Source organism: Anabrus simplex, chromosome 1 (assembly GCF_040414725.1).
Source record: "Anabrus simplex isolate iqAnaSimp1 chromosome 1, ASM4041472v1, whole genome shotgun sequence".
Classification (NCBI taxonomy): Eukaryota; Metazoa; Arthropoda; class Insecta; order Orthoptera; family Tettigoniidae; genus Anabrus; species Anabrus simplex.
In genome coordinates, this window is record NC_090265.1 from 1,805,449,191 (window position 1) to 1,805,470,036 (window position 20,846).

General features: G+C 35.6%; 1 protein-coding gene across 1 annotated transcript in view; it reads right to left on the reverse strand.

Moving 5' to 3' along the window:
- Nucleotides 1-467: 467 nt before the first annotated feature.
- Rtf1 (RNA polymerase-associated protein Rtf1) overlaps nucleotides 468-20,846 on the reverse strand; it is a 225,241-nt gene continuing 204,862 nt past the window's right edge. Inside the window, exon 14 of the mRNA XM_067138556.2 lies at nucleotides 468-2,226. Within this exon, the coding sequence (XP_066994657.2) occupies nucleotides 2,120-2,226 (107 nt within the window). The 3' untranslated portion in view covers nucleotides 468-2,119. The remainder of the gene's footprint in view (nucleotides 2,227-20,846) is intronic.

The following is a 20,846-nucleotide window of genomic DNA, read 5'->3' on the forward strand; positions in this document are numbered from 1 at the left end:
GTGTTACTATCCGAGGAAAGAGAGACCGCGTGTGAGAAGCGTTTTAGACGTGGAGTGTGATGAATTTGTAATTCAGGAGAGGAGACAATGAATCTTCCGATCTACAGGGAACTGAGCTTATTGCAAGTTCAGGTTAATGAAATATCAGTCACGTAAGTAGGCCTACTTGCTAACTGTCATGGCATTCTATAACAGTGACAATGTATTTTTATAATCTCAGGCAAAGCAGCAATATCTGTAAATTAACATGTTCATATGTGCGTAAAGAACACGTGGACCTCGTGGAGTGATATGAAAGAAATGTTTGTTTATACATATATTACGAAGGAATTTTAGTTTATTTCATTTTTTCAAAATGAGCCTTCATAAAATTAGGGTGCGGGATTATTTGCGTAAATACGGTAATTTACAATAACCCTGTATATCACAGTGGTATTTGAAATGTACACGTTTCTTTTTACATTTAGCATTTGGAATTTACTAGAGCAATGTCAGCCAATCTTTAAGGTAAGTCTGCCTGTCTCGTGGCTGCTGACTGGATCTGCAGTTCAGCGTATTTCAAAACACCATATTTACTTGCATAATTAACACTTTTTTTTGACTAAAAATGTAGGTGAAAAATCTGGCTGTGTAAATTAACTGCGTATTTCTAACATACAAAAATATTACTATCAGATAAATGTATACATAGTGTATAATTAACAAAATATAAATTGACCGCCATAACTGTTGCATCAGTCAAGGTCAAGTTGAAATAGCCTATGGATACCAGAAAGATAACGAAGCAAATTAAGTACCAATCACATGGCACAGTAGCAAGAAGAAGAAAATTCTTTCCTTTATATTCATCATCACTACTGCTGCTGCCATTAACTCTAGCATCTTTCCAGAGCAAATCATTTTCACTGCTGTCCAACATGTTCAAGGAGAAATCACCAGTTTTTGGGCCTCAAAATGCTGTGCATTTCTCTTCTTGCACTAGCACCTCGGCCCGCTGATCTATTCTCGCGAATACCACGAGTTTATGTGATGCAGCATTCATTACTTGCACAATATGATACCACAGAATATAAAATGTTTGTAATAGTCAGTGCTGACTCACACAGTCAGAAGGCTGGTACTTGTCACCTGCAGGGTATGTCAATTAAAAAAAAAATCCCCCAATTTGAACTAAGAAAAATGAGGGTGTGTAAATTACGCAATTATGCGAGTGTGCTATTTTTTAAACTTTATTTATGATCCTTTCTACTTTTTATGATAAATAAAGACACCAATAAATATACGTACTGATGTCTTCATTCGTATTTCAAAGGTTCGAGATCCAGTATTACGTCAACAGGTCTGAATTCTGACCGATTAAATGATTTCCGCTAATAAATAGCAATGCTTTCATTCCTCTCTCTGAACTGCAACTTGAACCCCACTTTTCAGGCCTGCGGCTCAACTACACAACACAATCAGTTCAGCAATACATAAAATGTAATGCACAAATTATCATATAATTCTATTCAGTCTCAAATACATAGTCTTGCAAGGACTTGTTTATAAATAATTTTAATTTAAAGAATGCTAATAGTAGGTTCTTACTAATCCAAGATGAACTTAAACATCTTCAGTTATTTTTATGCTAATAACTGCCACACTTATGACTGAAAGTGAGAGAAGGAAGAAAAAATGGCATAAGACATAAGAGTTTCACTGTACTGGTCCATTTCACAGCATTCACTAAAGGTTTTTGTACCCAAACAAGAGGAAAATAACAAGTATAAAATTATAAGGAGAGAGAGTGGTGAATTAAAATGTCCATGTAGTCCCCCTTGCCAGCAGTCGGCCATCTAAAATAGTTCCTCGAGGAGTACAATACACTGTACAACCACCAGTATCAGTGTTAGTTCTAACACACTAGAAGTATTGCAAATAATACTTCACCTAGTAACACAGGCAAACTGAAGAAACTTCTTTACATTCTCACGTTCGTCAAAACAAACCAATATTTTACATGGTTTACAACTGCTATTCTGGTTTGTTTTTATAAAAAAGATTGTCTGCTGTACACATGACAAATGATCACGAATATTCAAGTTCCACACAAATACACACACACACACACAAGGCACTTTCAGATAAGTCCTCTCTTCTTTTTGTAGTCTTCTAGATTGAGAGAGCGCCGAGGTCCTGTATCTTTCACCACAGTCGAAGGTTTGGGTGTAACACTCACAGGGTTGTCTGAAAACCATACAAGAAATTAGTGATAAATAATCAATGTTAATAGCATCCAACATTTCAACAACAGTATCTATTGAATTTTTAGCTTTCTTTCACAACATCTAGTACATGAGGCATTACATCAATTAATTACATTAATCCAAACAATCAATCACTACTGATGTGTATTTAAGTCAGTCGCCTAGGTGGCACATTCCCTATCTGTTGTTTTTCTAGCCTTTTATTAAATGATTTCAAAGAAAATGGAAATTTATTGGTAAGTTATTCCAAACCCTAACTCCCCTTCCTATAAACAAATATTTGCCCCAATTTGTCCTCTTAAATTACAACTTTATCTTCATATTGTGATCTTTCCTACTTTTAAAGACACCACTCAAACATATTCGTCTACTGATGTCATTCCACGCCATCTCTCCACTGACAGCTCGAAACATACCACTTATGATATAGGTGTTGATTCCCATAAGGAACCTGAAATATTTGTCCCAAATAACTAAATTTAGTCGAGCAGCTTGTCTCCTTTCTCCCAAGTCTTCCCAGCCCAAACTTTGCAACATTTTTGTAACGCTACTCTTTTGTTGGAAATCACCCAGAACAAATGGAGCTGACTTTCTTTCGATTTCTTCCAGTTCTTGAATCAAGTAATCCTGGTGGAGGTCCCATACACTGGAACCATACTCTATTTGGTGTCTTCAAATCAAATCAAATCAAATCAAATCAAATCAAATCAAATCAAATCAAATCAAATCAAATCAAATCAAATCAAATCAAATCAAATCAAATCAAAATCTCTTTCTTTGCAAATGAGGTGTCTACCTTGGTGGCAAATGGTACACGAAAATACATTATTGTCAAGCACTAAATATTAAATTAACAAGAGAAGAAAATTTTCCTCTAATACAATATCATACAATTTACGCTAACAATGTTTTCTATTAAACACACAGCTCATCCTTAATAAATTTATATTGTTTACAAAATTCTACTTATAATATCTCCTGTACTACTTACAAATATAGTCAACTGATATACAGTATGTGGAATTACTTCAAATGATACTATACAACTGGTATAAGATTAATATTTACATTGCATTTATTTATTTACCTTTTCTTTTTTTTTTTTTAACCCGTTCTGGATCCTAAGTAGCATAACGACCTGCTGCGTCTTAACCAGAGCCCCTTTTGCCACCACTTTTCAGAGTTCCTGAAGGGCCTTCACAGCTATCGTAGCGGTCCCAGGGCCCTCGAAGTCCCCACTGTACTTCACCCCTACAGGCAGTCCCCTACTTTGGCTGTCCAAACTCCTTAGACCAGGGGATGGAATTAATTTATTCACACACATTTTTTTTTTTTTTTTTTACAATAACCTGCACTGGTCGAATGCCCTCTAACACTTCATTTATTTTCTCTGTTGCTGTTTATTCTCTTCTTGAATATGTGTACAGATTTTGGAAAAGGATCAAACACTACCCCTGGTAAACTGTTCCACTCCTTCACACCCTTCCCAATGAATGAAAATTTACCCCAATTGCTTCTGCTAAAATTCCTTCTAATTTTATATTTGTGGTCAGTCCTGCCGATATAATTATTTTCCAACTTAAGCCTCTTACGGATATCTCCCCATGCTTCTTCTCTTGTATAGGCTCTATATAATCCTATAAGTCTAGTTTTCTCCCTTCTCTTACTTAAAGTTTCCCACCCAAGTTCCTTTAACATTTCTGATACACTACTCTTTCTCCTGAAATCCCCTGTTACAAATCTTGCTGCTTTCCTCTGCACACTATCTATTTCTTTTATTAGGTATTCTTGGTGAGGATCCCAAACACTGTTTGCATATTCCAATAATGGACGAACCATATTCAAGTAACTTTTTTTCTTTTAATTCTTTGTTGCATCCTTTAAGTAGCCTCATTATGACATGTAACGATCTGTATGCTTTCCCAACAATGTCATCAATATGATGCTTCCAGTGCAAATTACTTTCAAATCTCACACCTAAGTATTTGCACTTGCCATCTTTTGGGATAACTACCTCATCCAAAGTATATTCAAATTCAGTTTTAAAGCTCCTGTTTGTAATAGTTGTAACAGTTGATTTGCCTCCATTAACCTCCATGTCATTTTCTTCAACCCATTGTTGGATACTTTCAAGGTCCCTTTGTAATTCTGAACAATCCTCAATGTTGTTTATTTCCCTATAAACAATTATGTCATCTGCACAAATCTTATTTTTAATGTTATATTGTTCCTTAAATCATTTGCGTATATTAAGAAAAGTAACGGACCGATTATACTACCCTGTGCAATTCCCTTCCAAACTTTCTCTTCCTGAGATACATTATTTCCTACTTTGACTTTCTGAACCCTTGAATTTAGAAATGCTTTTATCCAACGTGTAACCCTTATGTCCAATCCTATTCCCTCCAATTTCTTTAATAATATTCCATGTTCCACTCTATCAAAGGCTTTGGAAAGATCTATGGCTATGCAATCTAACTGACCTCCTGAATCCAACTGATCTGATATGTCCTGCTGAAATCCCACCAGTTGTGCCTCACAAGAAAATTTCTTTCTAAATCCATACTGGCTCCTCATGAACCAATGTTTATCATTGCATATCCCTCTGATGTACTTCGATATTAAACTCTCCAGTATTTTACAAAACTATACTGGTCAGGCTGATTGGTCTGTAGTTCTCTGGTTTCCTTTTATCACCCTTTCCTTTATCAATTGGTATTATTATAGATTCCTTCCATTCCTTTGGTATTACACTATTATTTATGACATAGTCAAAGAGAAATTTTAAATAAGGCACTATGTACCACCCCATTGTCTTTAATACCTCCCCAGTAATTTGATCACTTCCTGCTGCTTTTCCTTGCTGAAGCAGTTGGATTTCTCTGAAAATATCTTCATTTGTGAATGAGAATCTTCTTGTTTCCCTCTGTCTCTCTCCCTCTCTATCTTCTGTTTTGGTTTCCAACTCTTGATAATCATCTACTGAATCTCTAAATTCCCTACTAAATAGGTTTGCTTTCTCAGTATCTGTTAAATAATGTTCACCCCCTTCTCCCACTATTGTAGGAATTTGGATTCCTTTTCCTTTTTGATTCCTGATATATGAATACATCTTTTTCCATTTCCCTTTGTGGTCATTACCCTCTTGAAGTATGCCATTCATATATTTCTCTTTTGCTTCCTTTTTCACTCTATTCATTTCCCTCATTAGTTGTTTTCTAGTTTCTCTACTCTCCCTACCCTCTTTGATTTTCCTGTTTACTATTCTACATTTTCTTTTTAATTTTCTTATTTCCCTTGTATAATAAACAGGGTCTGAGGTCATTTTACCCTTCTTAACAGGTACAAATCTCTTCTCTCCTTCCCAAATGATTCCTTTAAATTTAGCCCAAAGTGTATCCACGTTATTCCCTTCACTTATCCAACAACTGAATTGTGATTTAAGGTAAGTCCCAAATTCATCAACTTTAGTTTTTCTGTACAATTTCTTGTCTTGTGTAACCCTCTTATTAAGCCTTTTTGGTACGAGTCCTACATCCATTATTACAGCCTATTCCTTCAATTACCTCAGTTTTATCAACAATTTCCCATGGTTTAACCAAGAATACATCTAGTAAGTTATTGAGACGAGTCGCTTCTTGTACTACTTGTGTAAATCCTCCCTCCCAAATTAACTTATTTGCCAGTTTCTGTTTATGGGCTTCACTTGCAGCTCCATTCCATTCAACTTCAGGCAAATTTAGATCTCCCCCAATTATTACCATATCATTATTATTGTTTTTACGAGTATAATCTATTATTTTCTCAAAGATTTCCATGTCTCTTTCCTCTCTTCCAGGCCTGTATGTTCCTATAATTCCCATCTCCTTCATATTATCACAAACTAATTTTATCCCTAACATTTCATCCCTTTCATCGGTAAACCATTCATGTGAACAGTAAGTTTCCTTCACCAGAATAAACACCCCCCCCCTCCCTTTTTATCTCCTCGGTCTCTACGATAGACTGTGTACCCTTCTGGAAATACTTCTCTATTACCCACCCCTTCTTTCAACCACGATTCCACTCCTATCACCTCACTCCTATCCCCAAGTCTTACCAGAGACTTGTATGCCCTCTCCTTTAGATCCTTACTACAACCTCTAAATAAGCTCATAACCATGTGCAGAGATCTGTACCCTTTATTTACAATCCCATTTATGTCATTATCCCAATGAAGATCTTTCCTTATATTAACACCTAGATACTTACAATGATCCCCAAAAGGAACTTTCACCCCATCAACGCAGTAATTAAAACTGAGAGGACTTTTCCTATTCATGAAACGCACAACCTGACTTTTAACCCCATTTATCATCATGCCATTGTGTACTGCCCATTGCACAACATTATCGTGGTAATTTTGCAGTTGCTCACAATCTTTTAACTTATTTATTACTCTGTACAGAATAAAATCATCCGCAAAAAGCCTTATCTCTGATTCCACTTCTTTACTAATATCATTTATATATATAAGGAAATATATAATAATCATAATTTTCCATTACCCAACTGTAGCCGGCGGGGGCAAATATGGTTCCTTTCCACTTTCTTCAGTCTTTCCACCACTCCTCCTCCAACACGTGTGTCCCAGTCCAGGTTTCTTTCTCTAATACTGCATTTGTTTGTCCCCTATCACCTCAATCGTGGTCGTCCGCAGCCTCTCCTTCCTTGCATTGGCATTTCCATCCCTTTTTTTTTGGCATTCTTTCATCATTCATTTGTTTTATGTGCCCAAACCATCTTAATCAGCTCTTCTCTATTCTATCCACTCCAATTTCTTCCTGGATTTTCTCATTCCTTATTTTTTCTTCTACCCTTCTGTATCATACTCCTCAAGAACTTCATTTCACCTGCCTATATTCGACTCTCATCCTTCTTTGTCATTGTCCAAGTTTCTGCTCCGTAAGTCGTTATGGGTACGTAATACATCTTGTACATAGTATCCTTTGCTTCCATTGGCACATCTTTGTCCCATAACATATTTCTTACACTATGACAGACACTGCTTCCAGCTTGAATTCCCTTACTAATTTCAGCATCCAGTCGAGCATTCTTCATTAATTCACTCCCCAGGTATTTGAACGTCTCGACTACTTCCAGGGGCTTGTCTGAAAGTCCAATCTGACTTTACCCTTCTTTCCCCCCTATAGTCACAACAAGAGTTTTACCCTTTTCTACACTTATTTTCAATCCACATTCTTCGCTCTTTCCATTCACCACATCAACTGTTCTTGAACATTCATGTCATCTTCTCCTCATATCACAATATTATCTGCAAATGACATGTTAATTTCTCTTCCTCCATATGCTGCTTTTGCAGTTCTCACGATGTCATCCATTACTATTGTAAACAGGATTGGCGACAGAACACTTCCCTATCTCAGCCCACTAGTGATTTTCAACCAACTTATCCTGCCACCAACTTGTGTCTACATGCAACTACAACATTTCTTGAACATTGCCATGACCATTTTTATTAATCCCTGTCCAATTTCTTTTGCAGCCCAATTCCTTTTGTACCAGACTGTCCCAAATTTAGTCCTGGGGACACTCGTCATATATGCCTTTTCAATGCCAGTAAATGTCATCACCATATCATTCCCATACTCCCATTGCTTTTCCATTACCCTCTTCCTTGTCTATCCCTTCCAATCTTTACATGCCCCCACAAGGCCCCTGTTCAGCATAACAGGTGAAGCCAACTAGGCAACGCACTGGTCCTCCTCCCCAGTTGTATCACCCAACCAAAAGTCTCACGCTCCAGGACACTACCCTTGAGGCGGTAGAGGTGGGATTCTTCAATGAGTCCGACGGAAAAACCAACTCTGGAGGGTAAACAGATTAAGAAAGAAAGAATGTAAATATTACTTTTAGTAAAGTTAATCAATTAATTTTTGAACAAGGTACCCCATTTAAAATTGTATATAAGCTTTCCCATAGAGAATCCAAATTTCATACAGATAACTTGGCTTGTGCAGTGAAAATAAGGAAACTAAATATAATGAATTTAGATTTCTACCTACACAGCAAACGATAAACAGAATGAAACTTGCAAAACACAAAGTAGCTGATATTCAAGTAATGTATAAAAGGATGCCATAGACTGATCAAACTTATTTTGAAAACCTTCTCAAACAGTAGAAATATGTACAAAGAAGAGTAAAATACAGATTTGCTGCAGCTTTTTGTTTCAATACTGATGTTATGAGTTCAAAGAGCAGAATGAATTTTTGTAATCTCAGAAGAGTGTAATCCTACTGTTTGTGCATTTTATTTTTACAAACACAATTAAACCAACAAACACATTGCGGTGATAATAAATAAATAATTTTTGTGGTCCTGAGAAGTTTATATAGTATTATGTGAATTTCAACCATGTAACACGTGGCATATATTGAACGGGGTGATAATAAATAAATTATTTTTCGGTAATTTTGCTTATTGTAATTTATAACATTCATATAATTTACAAAATTGATGAAATATTTCTTAAGAACTTTTTTTTGGCTAGTGGCTTTACGTCACACCGACACAGATAGGTCTTATGGCGACGATGGGATAGGAAAGGCCTAGGAGTTGGAAGGAAGTGACTGTGGCCTTAATTAAGGTACAGCCCCAGCATTTGCCTGGTGTGAAAATGGGAAACCATGGAAAACCATCTTCAGGGCTGCCGACAGTGGGATTCGAACCCTTATCTCACAACTCGTCCAGTTTTCTTAAGAACTAATCCTTCTTCGAGGAATATGAGTTAAATACATAAATTAAGAACTTTATTATTTTAAAACATTTCCCAAGAATTACTGACCATGTTTTATTTTATAAAAGGAAAAAAATTGGGGAAAAAAATATTCACACTTCAGAAAAGGAAAGTAGCATCTGAGAATTAAATATCACAGTTTAGAACAGCCATTTTATTTGATTTAGTTTCATTTCACCACCAAGGAAATACATTTTTGACAATTTATTGTCAAGGAATCATAAACAATTAGTTAAGCAAAACAGCCTGAATAGACTTAAAAATCTTTATTGGTTCTGAACTTATTCACCAAACTTTAAAAATGCTTTCCAGTCAAATTTACACAACGTTAGATAGAACCTAGTTATTCGGCGTCTGCTATTTTTCAATATGCTCTGGAAACACACGATGTATTAAATTTGACCTACTTCAGCACAGTGGGCGCGGTAAATTAGTTTGTTTTTATTTTGCTGGTGAATCATTACAGGCTTCAACTCAAGTGTGACGCCACACCGAGTGAAGCGCGCGTCCACTCCCGTAACACTTTCTTTCGTACATATTGTAGGGCGTGTGTGCTTGTTTTGTAGTTCAAGCAACTCGCTGTGAAGCTTCCAATATTATTTTTCACATTGATAAATATGTTTCAGATAGATTTCATTACCGTAAATATTTGTTTTGTTCACGAATTGTTTCGTTCTTCTAGAGCTTTCCGATGGTGATCCAGATCTTCAACCTGAATTCCACGAGGACGGAGACAACGATCACGGACATGTAGTTGTGATGAAGGAAGAAGAGGATAGTGATATGGATCAGTTAGTAGTTTCCGGAGCAGGTAAACCCGACAACGACGGAGATGATTTCAGATTTTATGTTACAGACTTAGACACAATCTGGTTACAGAGGCAGGCAAACCTAGGTAAAAAAATATAATATAAACTTCTTCCGGTCCAAAACGATTTGCAAGGGATACTAGAACTGAAACTGATGCGTTTCTAAAGTTCCTTGATTTTGATATCATTGACAATATCGTTCCATGAACTAATATTTTTATTGAGAAATTGCTCTCCACCACCGAATTTGTGTGCGAGTCATATTTATTTTTTCTTTTGTTCCTTTGCCTTTAAATTTCCTTAGCACTAATTTTGGCTCTCATTTATCAGGTCAACTATGGTTCCGTATTGAACCTTCTATGTTTTAGAACATTTTGACCTTCACATGAAAACTCCACCAGCACTTCAACATTAATTTCAAAGACATCGTTGAATGTTAACTGTACTTATATCTGTTGTGGAACTGCAAGCCTTTTTATTCATCATACTGGTGATTGATTTCAATTCTCTTTGCGCCAAGATAAATTTCTACAAACATTTTTATGACTTTTAAATGCCCCATTCTTTTGTATTGTATACGTATATTCAAAAGTTTTAGCATCAATTTGAACTTACATCACAGACAAGCTTATCTTTTTAACTAAGCATTTTATGTTTTTGTACATTGGTTTTGTGATTTTTAGTACCTTGCACTTTTTGTGATAAACCAGATCTGGAGTCGAAACTAGTACCATGTGTAAACAACTTGTAAAGTTAATTTGTATTGAAAAGATGGAACTATAAAATATACTTAATTACTCAGTTCAATAAGAACCTATATGAAATTCTTATCCCTCAAGCAAATCCATCACATATATAATTTTGAGCTGTATTGCAGAATTCAGAAACCAGATCTTTTTGTGATGTCCAATAAATGATTTGACATTGTATCGAAACATTTAAAGATAAAAATTTCATGATGTTTCGTACTGAACTGTATCATAATTAAATTGAAATAACAAATAACGTAGTTCAACCTATTCAATAAGAAATACAGTGTTACATTCTTATTTAATTATAAGTGGAAGCGGTACCGGTTTCGACCCCAAACTGGGTCATCGTCATCATCGTCATCATCATCATCATCATCATCGTTGACCAACTTCAGTTTCCCAGGTGTGGTATACGAGCCCATTCCATTTTGTTCTGTCTATGAACCATTCTTCGTTCACAATCCGCTCCCAATCCTGACCTCTCTCCTCTACATCCTTCTTCACTAAGTCTGTCCATTTTTCTCTAGGTCTGCCCACTGGTCTCTTTCCTCTAATTTCTTTTTCATACTCCTTTCTTGCAGACCTGCTGGCACTCATTCTTCTCATATGACCAAACCACTTCAGTCTTGCCTTTTGGATCTTCTGGAGTAAGGAGTCTTCTAGTCCTACGTCTTCTCTGACTTTTTCATTCCCAATTTTATCCCTCCTGGTCTTCTGGATCATTGTGCGTAGGAACTTCATTTCTGCTGCTTGGAGTTTCGAGTTGTCCTTTCTTGTTAATGTAGCGGTTTCCAGGCTGTATGTGAGGATAGGGGTGTAGTATGATTTATACAGTGTCATCTTGGTTTTGAGTGGTACTTGTTTATCCCATAGTAGCTGCGTTACTTGGAGGTAAAAATGTATTGATTTGCTGATTCGACTATTTACTTCATGTTTAGCTAAGTTATCCTTGGACATTATACTACCCAAGTACTTAAATTCTGTGACACTGTCCAGCTTAGTGCCATTTAGCATGATTTCTGGCCGATTGTCACCCTTCTGTACCTTCAACACCACCGTTTTAGCCTTGTTGATGTTTAACCAATATCTCTCAAACTCCTGACTCCACACCTGCAGTTTCTCTGAGTTACCCCAAATTACTACATCATCTGCAAATGCAAAGCTTTTAAGTCTTGTTGCCCCTTTTCTTTTAGCACCTTTAATATGGTATTCATTACAATGATAAATAATAGGGGCGACAAAGCACTATCTAGGTGTACTCCCCTTTTTGTCTCAAACCAGTCTGACAGTCCAGAACCGACTTGTAGACAGCTTCTGGTTTTCTCGTAAAGCACCTTAACTTTTGAAATTAGACTGTCTCGAACTTCGAAGTTTCTCAGGCACTCCCAAATAAGCTCCCTTGGTATGCTGTCATAGGCCTTTTCGATGTCAAGGAACAGTAGATATAAAGGCTTCTCTTTTTCCCAATGTTTTTCCATCAGCATCCTGACAGAAAATATAAGATCTGTTGTTGATCTTCCAGGCCTAAAGCCATATTGTTCCTCTTCTAAAAGTGGTTCTACAATTTCTTGCAGTCTATCTCTAAAATTTTTTCCAGAATTTTTAGTCCATGAGAGAGTAGAGTCATGCCGCGGTAGTGGGTACATTTCCGTCTGCTGCCTTTCTTGAATATGGGTACAATTATATCTTTCTTCGAGTCTTCTGGGATGGTATTTTTCTGCCATACTACATTTAGGAGTCTATATAGCCATTGGATTGCTGGGGTTCCTCCTGCTCTAAACATGTCCACACTTAACTCATCTTTTCCTGCAGCTTTCCCTTTCTTCATACTTTTAAGGCTCTTCTCTATCTCCAACCATGTGATTGGTGGCTCCATATTTTTACTGGGCTCTTCACTTTTTCCAGATTCTTCTCTGTTTTGAATTACAATCAGGAGCTTGTCAAAGGAGGTCTTGAATTCTCTCCTGATTCCATCTTCCTCTCATACTACTGATCCACTGTCCTGATGTCTTCTAGGTTATTTCGCTTGTTTTTAATCACTCTGTAAAGAAGTTTCTTGTTTCCTCTGCCACAAACTCATTCCATTTTTTCTCTTTCTCTTCTCTTACTATCCTCTTATCTGTAAGTTTTTCTGCCCTGTTTAGTTATTTCTTGGCCACCTGGATCTTGTGCATCTCTTTGCTTTTCTTTGTCTAGCATCTTTTTTGCCCAATTTCTCTCTTTTATAGCCAATCTCACTCTGCCTTTTTCTTTCATGGTCGATCCTGTTACTCCACACAGGTCTTTAGCTTCACCCATGAAAGTATCCTTTAAATATTTTCCATTCTTCATCTACTGTATTCATTTCCCCTTTTGGCAAGTGTCTCTGTATCCTTATTTTATATTCTTCCTTCAGCTTGGCTTCTTCTAATTTCCAAGTCTACACTTTACGTTCTCTTTTTCTTTTCTTTGGGGTTGTGTTAGCCGCATGATTTAGGTCTATGATCACTGTCCATACTCTCACTGAGGATAACTTTGACTTAAGTTACATATTTCCCTACTCCTTGGTTAGTGATGATATAGTCGATGATCAACTTATGTTTTCCATCCCAGCTATATCTTGTTATCTTGTGGCTGTCTTGTTTTTGGAAGAAGGTATTTTTGATGATCAATCCATTTCTTCTGTACAAATCAAGCATTTGTTCGCCTTCTGCATTTCTGTTCGCAAACCCATGTGGTCCAATGATTTCCTCATAACCAAGTCTGTCGGTCCCAACTTGTGTATTTAAGTCCCCAATGATGATGACATTTTCTTCATCAATTATATCTTCTAGATCTTGACAGAATTGTTCCTTCTCTACAACCAACCTGTGGTGCATATACCTGCACTACCATGTAATTTGTGGACTCCAGCTGCATAGATAATTTAATGATCCTATCATTCTTATAGGATACTTCGGTAATGGCGTCCATGTCTTTTGTTATCAGGAAAGCTACACCATTTCTGGCCTCTTCCTCGCGTCCACTCCATACTAATTTGTAGCCATCTCTGAGAATCTTGCTACCTGCCTTTCTCCATTTTCTTTCACTCATTCCCAATATGGATAGATTTTTCCTCTTCATCATATCGATAAGTTCTTCAGTTTTTCCAGTCAGGGTCAAAACATCCATAGTCCCAATTCTTACATTGTTTTTCGGACATATCTGTCTTTCATCGGAGCCACGTTGGCCGTCATACCTGCTAGATCTGCTCGAAGACTTTGTCAATTTCGGTATTATTTTTTATCTCCATCCGAGGCTCGCTTGATTGTTGAAAGCAATTCGAAGATGCTACCCCTGGCTTGCTGGGCCTACCATGGATCTTCACGTTGATACTTTGTTATGCACTAGATGGTCAGTGTCTGACACGCATTTCCTCACGTCAGTTAAGTCTATGGTTTACCCGCCAATACTCGGGAGGATGATTGCAGTGGTTGCCCACTGGGCAATGGGGTCACCGCATCCCTACGCCATGGGTCATCATCAGCCAAATAAAAATACAAAAACAATGCATAGGAAAACAAGAAATTAAAGGATGAGTCTTTCACAAAAACAGTTGAAGAAGCAATATAAGATAATGGGGATTAGATCTGCACGATTTTAAATCATAAAATCTAGAAGAAGTAGGAGGTCAGTGTAAGGCTCAATATTCTGAAAAGTAGCACAACACAAGCAAAGTTCGACACTGTGTCTGAAAATGTTTACGAGAAGAGGTGAACAGTGAAGTGAAAGACTCATCCTTTAATTTCTTGTTTTCCAATGCATTGTTTTTGTATTTTTATTCGGCTGATGATGACCCAGATTGAGGTTGAAACCGGTACCGCTTCCGCTTATAATTAAATAAGAATATAACACTACATTTCTTATTTACTTGTATTGAATAGGTTGAACTACGTTATTTGTTATTTCAATTTAATTATTGTATCGAAACAGGCAATATTTTTACAAAATTCGAACCGAAATGTCACCACTGACAACTAGTATTCCAGTTATGAGTTGGCAACGTATCTTTATGAAAATGGCATAACATTTTCCACAAAAATGTGCATTTGAATGATATTTTGAAGGAGTCACACTCCATGCGGTGCATGCCTGTCTGGGTAATCTCTCTTGAAAGCAGGATGATATACTTGCAAAATATTGGGGTCTTCCTGAAATTGTATGAAAGTGTATTTCTTTCACCTGGCAGTAGGTATAATATGCCTTTGCGAGTGGCGACTCCATCGTAATAATAGCCTATATATGGTGAACGGTATGGTACTAGTAAATCAACTTCGGAAAAGGTTTGTGCACTCCCTGCTTAAGGCGACGTGCAGTTCTCAGGGTACTGGGGGAACTGTGAGAAATGGGCCGAGTAACCAACATTAAGATAAGAATAGTTATGACCCTGACTGAAATGAAATGGAAAGGTAACGGAAGGAGTGGTGGCCAAGAGGCAATAAACGGAATGGAACTAATCATTTCAAAGCAATTGGAGGAGTAAGTTGAAGTGGTAGAATGTGTGAGTGACAGAATAATGAAGATTAGACTGAATATGATGAATGAAGTGATTGACTTCATACAAGTGTATGCACCACAGATGGGAAACAGAGAAGAAGATATTGGAGGATTCTTGGAGAAAGTAGAAAGAAAAATTTCAGGTGTGGAAGTGGTTATTATGGGAGATCTGAATGCACAGGTCAGAAAAAGAGAGACAAGGAAATAAAGAAGTCCTTGGACCACATGGATATGGGAAGGAGAGGAACTAGTGGACTTATGTGAAAGGAGTGTACTTTTAGTGGGCAATACAGGGTTTCAAAAGAAAAACAACAGGAAAATCACGAGATACGGGTGGGGTGATAGAAGAACAAAATCAGTAATTGACTACTTTTTGGTGGAAAGGACAAATCACAGAAGTTGATGGATGTGACAGCTTTACCCGGAGAAGCATTTGATGGGGACCATAGAGTTGTTGTGGCAAAATTACAGTTGGGAAAAACGGAACAACTAAAAGAGATAAGAGAGAGCAAAAAAAAAAAAAAAAAAAAAAAAAAAAAAAAAAAAAGTATGGAAATTGAAAGACAAAAATGTACAGGATTTTCAGCATTTAAGGGCACTTTTATTCTCCGTCCCGCGTAGTAGTAGGGAAAATAATAGAAATCCACCAGTGGTAAAAATTCATATAACCACATTTCAGCTGAGAATTGTAGTGTAGATACAGTATATTTAAATAGTACCGTATCTTGCCTGCTATATTCATGTGTATCTATTATTCATTCATTCATTCATTCATTTATTTAGCTTCCATAGACTGTACAATTACATATTTTGAAATATGCCAACAGTATAGGAGTTGTCAAGTGATTTCGTAACACTAACAATAATATATGCACAACAATGAACATTTTGAAAAAGAAGAAAAACAGAAACAACAAATACCTCAATGTTAGGACAGCACACCTTAATTTTTTAAAATAATATTAATAACCAATATTTACAAGACAAAATAAAAATATATTGGTGTGGTGTTAATAATATGAACATATTTTTAAGGCTATATACTAGATATTAAGAAAGTTTACAAGTTAATAAGTAGTAGCATCATTACCAGCACTTCATCATGTATTCTTCTGTACTGTAGAAGCAGCTACTCAGCAGGAGATTTTTTAAAGCTGTGGTAAATGACATACAGTACCAGTATTGTAATTAGGATACGTCTGAATGTAAACTTATTGTAGTGTACTGTACAGTAGTATACGAGTATTATCTTATTACAAATTAGTGTGCTTATTTTACATGTCTCAAGGCAATGGTTTTACTCTTGTGCTTGATAAAAATATTATTTCTTGTTCGCGTCTGGTAATTGTGATTGTCAAAATTCTTTCTGAAGTGATCAATATTTTTTTTTTCACATGTAGAATGTATTGCATGATGTATATGCTTGATACTGGGAGTATCCTTAGCCTCTTGAATAATGGTCTGCAATGATCTAACCTGTTACGTCTCAATATAATTCTGATAGCTCGTTTCTGTATTCGAAAAATAACATCAAGATTTGATTTGTAGCAGCCCCAGAGACCAATAGCATAAGTGATGACTGAATGGAAATATCCAAAATATGCTATTCTAACATATTCTTCACGACAACTATTAGACAAAATCCTTCAGGCAAAACAAACAGAACTCAGAGACTTCCCTATGTTTTTAATATGACAATCCTATCTTAATTTTTTATCTATATGGACACCTCAAAATTTTGTGGTCAACATATTTTCATTTGCATTTGCATTTAATATCAGGTTGTGTTTTTTTGCAGTTTTGTCATGGTAGTTAGATGCCTTGAATTCCATGTATTGGGTCTTTTTAAAGTTCAATCTTAATTTGTTTTTCCTGAACCATGATTCTAACCCACACAGGACTGTATTTCCTGTAGTTTCTATAGACATAGGGTCAGGATTATTAATAATTATGTTTGTATCATCAGCATACAGAACTGCTGTTTCTACTTGATTATTGTGAGGAAGATCATTCACATAGATCAAGAAAAGAACAGGCCCCAAAATACTACCCTGCGGAATACCTAAGTCTATGCTTTTTACCTGAGAGTGATATGTCTCATTATGCCCTTTACTGTTACAATGTGTAATTTCAACAAACTGGGATCGTTTATCCAGGTATGATCTAAACCAGTCATTAACAATTCCTCTAACTCCAATCTGATATAATTTGTGCAACAATATTTCATGATCAACAGTATCAAATGCCTTTGAAAGGTCAAGAAATAGTCCTGTCACAGTTTCATCATTATCAAGAGCGTTTACGACCAACTGTGTAAAACATAGTACTAATAATAACCTGTGTAAGCATTTAGCTTTGTTCGTAATCTTTGAGTACAGTTGTTCTTGCAAATTTCAAACTTGCAATTTTCATATCTGTTTGTGCTTAGTAGTGACATAGAGTACCAGTATTGTAATTAATATACGTCTGAATGTAAACTTATTGTAGTGTACTGTACAGTAGTAAACGAGTATTATCTTATTACAAATTAGTGTGCTTATTTTATTATTGTAAAATATTTGTGTAGTACCGGTATAGTAGAGGAATTGCAGGTTATAAATTGCATTTTTTGTCCTATTGAACATCTACTTGTGATACAAATTCTTATAATTTTGTTAATTACCACGTATTCAATACAATAAAAACTTACATATTTATTAAGTTGTTGATATGGTACATGTTTCACTCCTTTTTCGTGAGCATCATCAGCCAATTATTATTTGCTTAAGGTTATATAAGATCATGAATCTATTCTACTGGATTAAGATTATGCTTGTAAACCTGATTGACAAATCTTATAATATTTTACAAGTCATATAACAATAAAATTATGTCTTTAAGTTAAAACATATTTGTTTAAAATCTATCTAAGTCTAACATTTTATTGACGAAACTCATCTGGTGAACATCCTTAAAAATTATTTTAGAAAACCTTTTGAGATCTGGCTAATTGTATTGATTCAATGTTGCTTGACTTGTATGATTGTTGTTGAAACTTGTTAACTATATTAATAATTTTCTACAGTTGATAATTGCCTATGTTATGAACATTTAACTTGTTCTCGATGTTGCTGAAGTACCTAACATTTGTACAAAATGTATTGGCATTAATTTTATGTTGTCAATAACGAGAATATTGTTCATGAACAAACTTGTTGGTGAATAAACACTTTCTAATGTGATGTAGAATTTGAATTGTTCTCGTATGTTCCAAATTGGGCTTGTTGGTATATCTGTAATGAAAGATAAAAAATATATGTTTATGGTTTTGATTATAATTCTGTATAAACTTCTTATCGAAAGAATTGTCACCTACTTTTCTTTCTGCTGCATAATTGTCTAGTGTTACTCCTAGCCTCTTCAGAACTACTTGTTGTTCTGTTTGCACTCCTTCTATTATATATGAGTGAGTGTGGATGAGTTTACGTTTTGGCGGGGAGTGGGAAGGGGAAGTGAAGGTAGGCGGTGCATTGATGGCTGCAATGGATTGTGGAGGGGACTGCCTAGGAGAAGTAAGGGGAGAAGTTGAGTTCGTTTGCGTCAATAATCCATTAACTTTTGTCGGATTAAAATATTTATAGAATTTATTTATATCAGATTTAACCATTTATATTAGTTCCGCTAAATGTACTAAGATGGGATTCTTTATTTCAATTTCGTCATTTAGGTGTTTATTTTTGTTGGTATTGCTGATCTAAATGAATATATATGTTTTCTAATTCCGTCATTTCTTTTCCTTTTTCTACTCTTCTTAAAATTCTTAAATCCCTTTCAATAGTTGTAAAACTGTGTCCAGTTTCTAGCATGTGTGCTCCCATTGCAGAATGTTTCTTGTGTTTGGCTGCATTTACATGTTCGAGGTATCTCATCATAAAGCATGGTAGTATACGGCCCGCTCTCACTGTCTCCATGATATTATTAATTTATTGAACCTTAACGATATAACTGAACACGCCTTTAATTGTGGTTTTATTTAGGCTTGTGCACTACATCAGTTTTATGCGGGGGAAAACTAGCGGAACAGTTTACGTACATTTATTTACGTAAAATTAAGCTGACATCTATCATTTGTAACGGAACACGGTTTCATGCAAAAGATTAAAACCCATAATACGTATAAAAATAGTTTTAATGTTACTATGCAAATACATGATAGCAATTCACAACAATAGTCTGGAACCTTTCTTAGAAATTAGGCTTCAACTTAAAACTTATCTAACAATTCTTAAGGTTTCAGTTTATCAATTTTCCTTTTCTTTGCCGATTTATGGCTATCCTTACTTGAGGATTTCTTCTTCTTAGCCACGAGTTTGTCTGCGATAACTTTTCTATAGTTATTCAATAATATATTACAAAAGATGTATACACATTTGTCAATATAATCTTTAAAACTACTTCTACAATCACTGCATGTTTCAAACATGACGTTTTCATTTTCCAGAACTTTGTTGAGAAGCAAAATCAGAATGTTTCTTTGAGAATCACCATGTAAAAACCTCGATTCAAATTTATCTCTTATAAGTACACTAAATAATTTAAACTGTGTGATCAAAATGTTAACAATATGGATATTTCAAGCTCCCCTGTCAATTATATTGAAATAAAAATTGTCCTCCGGCTTTCACACATCTGACGTTACGTTATCATTATTTAACACTAAAACATCTTGACAATTTATACATGTACAATTTTTCATAATTATTTTACAAATATTTCCACCAATATAAACTAGACCTAACAAAAAATTTTAAGATACAATAACATCATTTAACTCAACTACCACATTTTCAAAATGTGAAATGTCTGTTGGTTTGAAGCTTTTACAATCTGAGCTCTTGCAATCCACATACTTACTGAATGAAATGTCACTAATAGGGATGACTGCATATTTAGCAGAGTATGCATTTATTACAGTCAGGGCTTTCAATTTTCGTTCTGACTCAAGGATTTGCTTCACTGAAATATGGTAGCAGGCACCACTCATTTCCCTGTACTGCCCAAATCTTGCTTCCAATTCGTCAGTTTGAAATTTCCCTAACAATACATACTTGAATCCTAAACTTATTTTCAAGAAATTTATTAACTCTAAAATAGTTTTTGTAGTGTGAACCAAGGCTGTTTGAGTTTCATTAGTAAGTTTTCCATGACGACTCTCTGTTTTTTGTGTAATCTCCCCTTGAACAGACAGATTATCCCAATTAACCATGTTAAAAACTTGCGCAGAAATAAAACATTGTCGTCATGAATTGAAAATATTGCGTTACAATGAGGGTCGTTAAATCTGTCGCCTTTGAAAGCAGGCTTAACATTAACAATCTTCCACCACTGAAGAATTATTTCTAAGAATGCTTTTAAAACCATCTCCCTTTTGTATTTTATCAAAGTGTTTTAAAGCGGCGACATTTTTCTCATCGAAGAGCTTAGAACAAAGGTTTACATTTTGTCGCTCTAAAGAAGTTGGGTACAACACTTTTTGGTTCAGGGCAGGAGCAAGCTTAACTACATCATTCTCTTCTCCTCTGTGGAGCTGTTTAAGGTGACCAACACTAGCAAAACATTTTTTGTCTGACTCAGGGTTGTCAAAGTCAGGAAACATGAAAGTTTGTAAGTTATCGGTTTGATTAAGCCAGTTATTTCTTAAGCTTTTAAATAAATGAACCGTATCGAACATTACAAAAATCTTTTG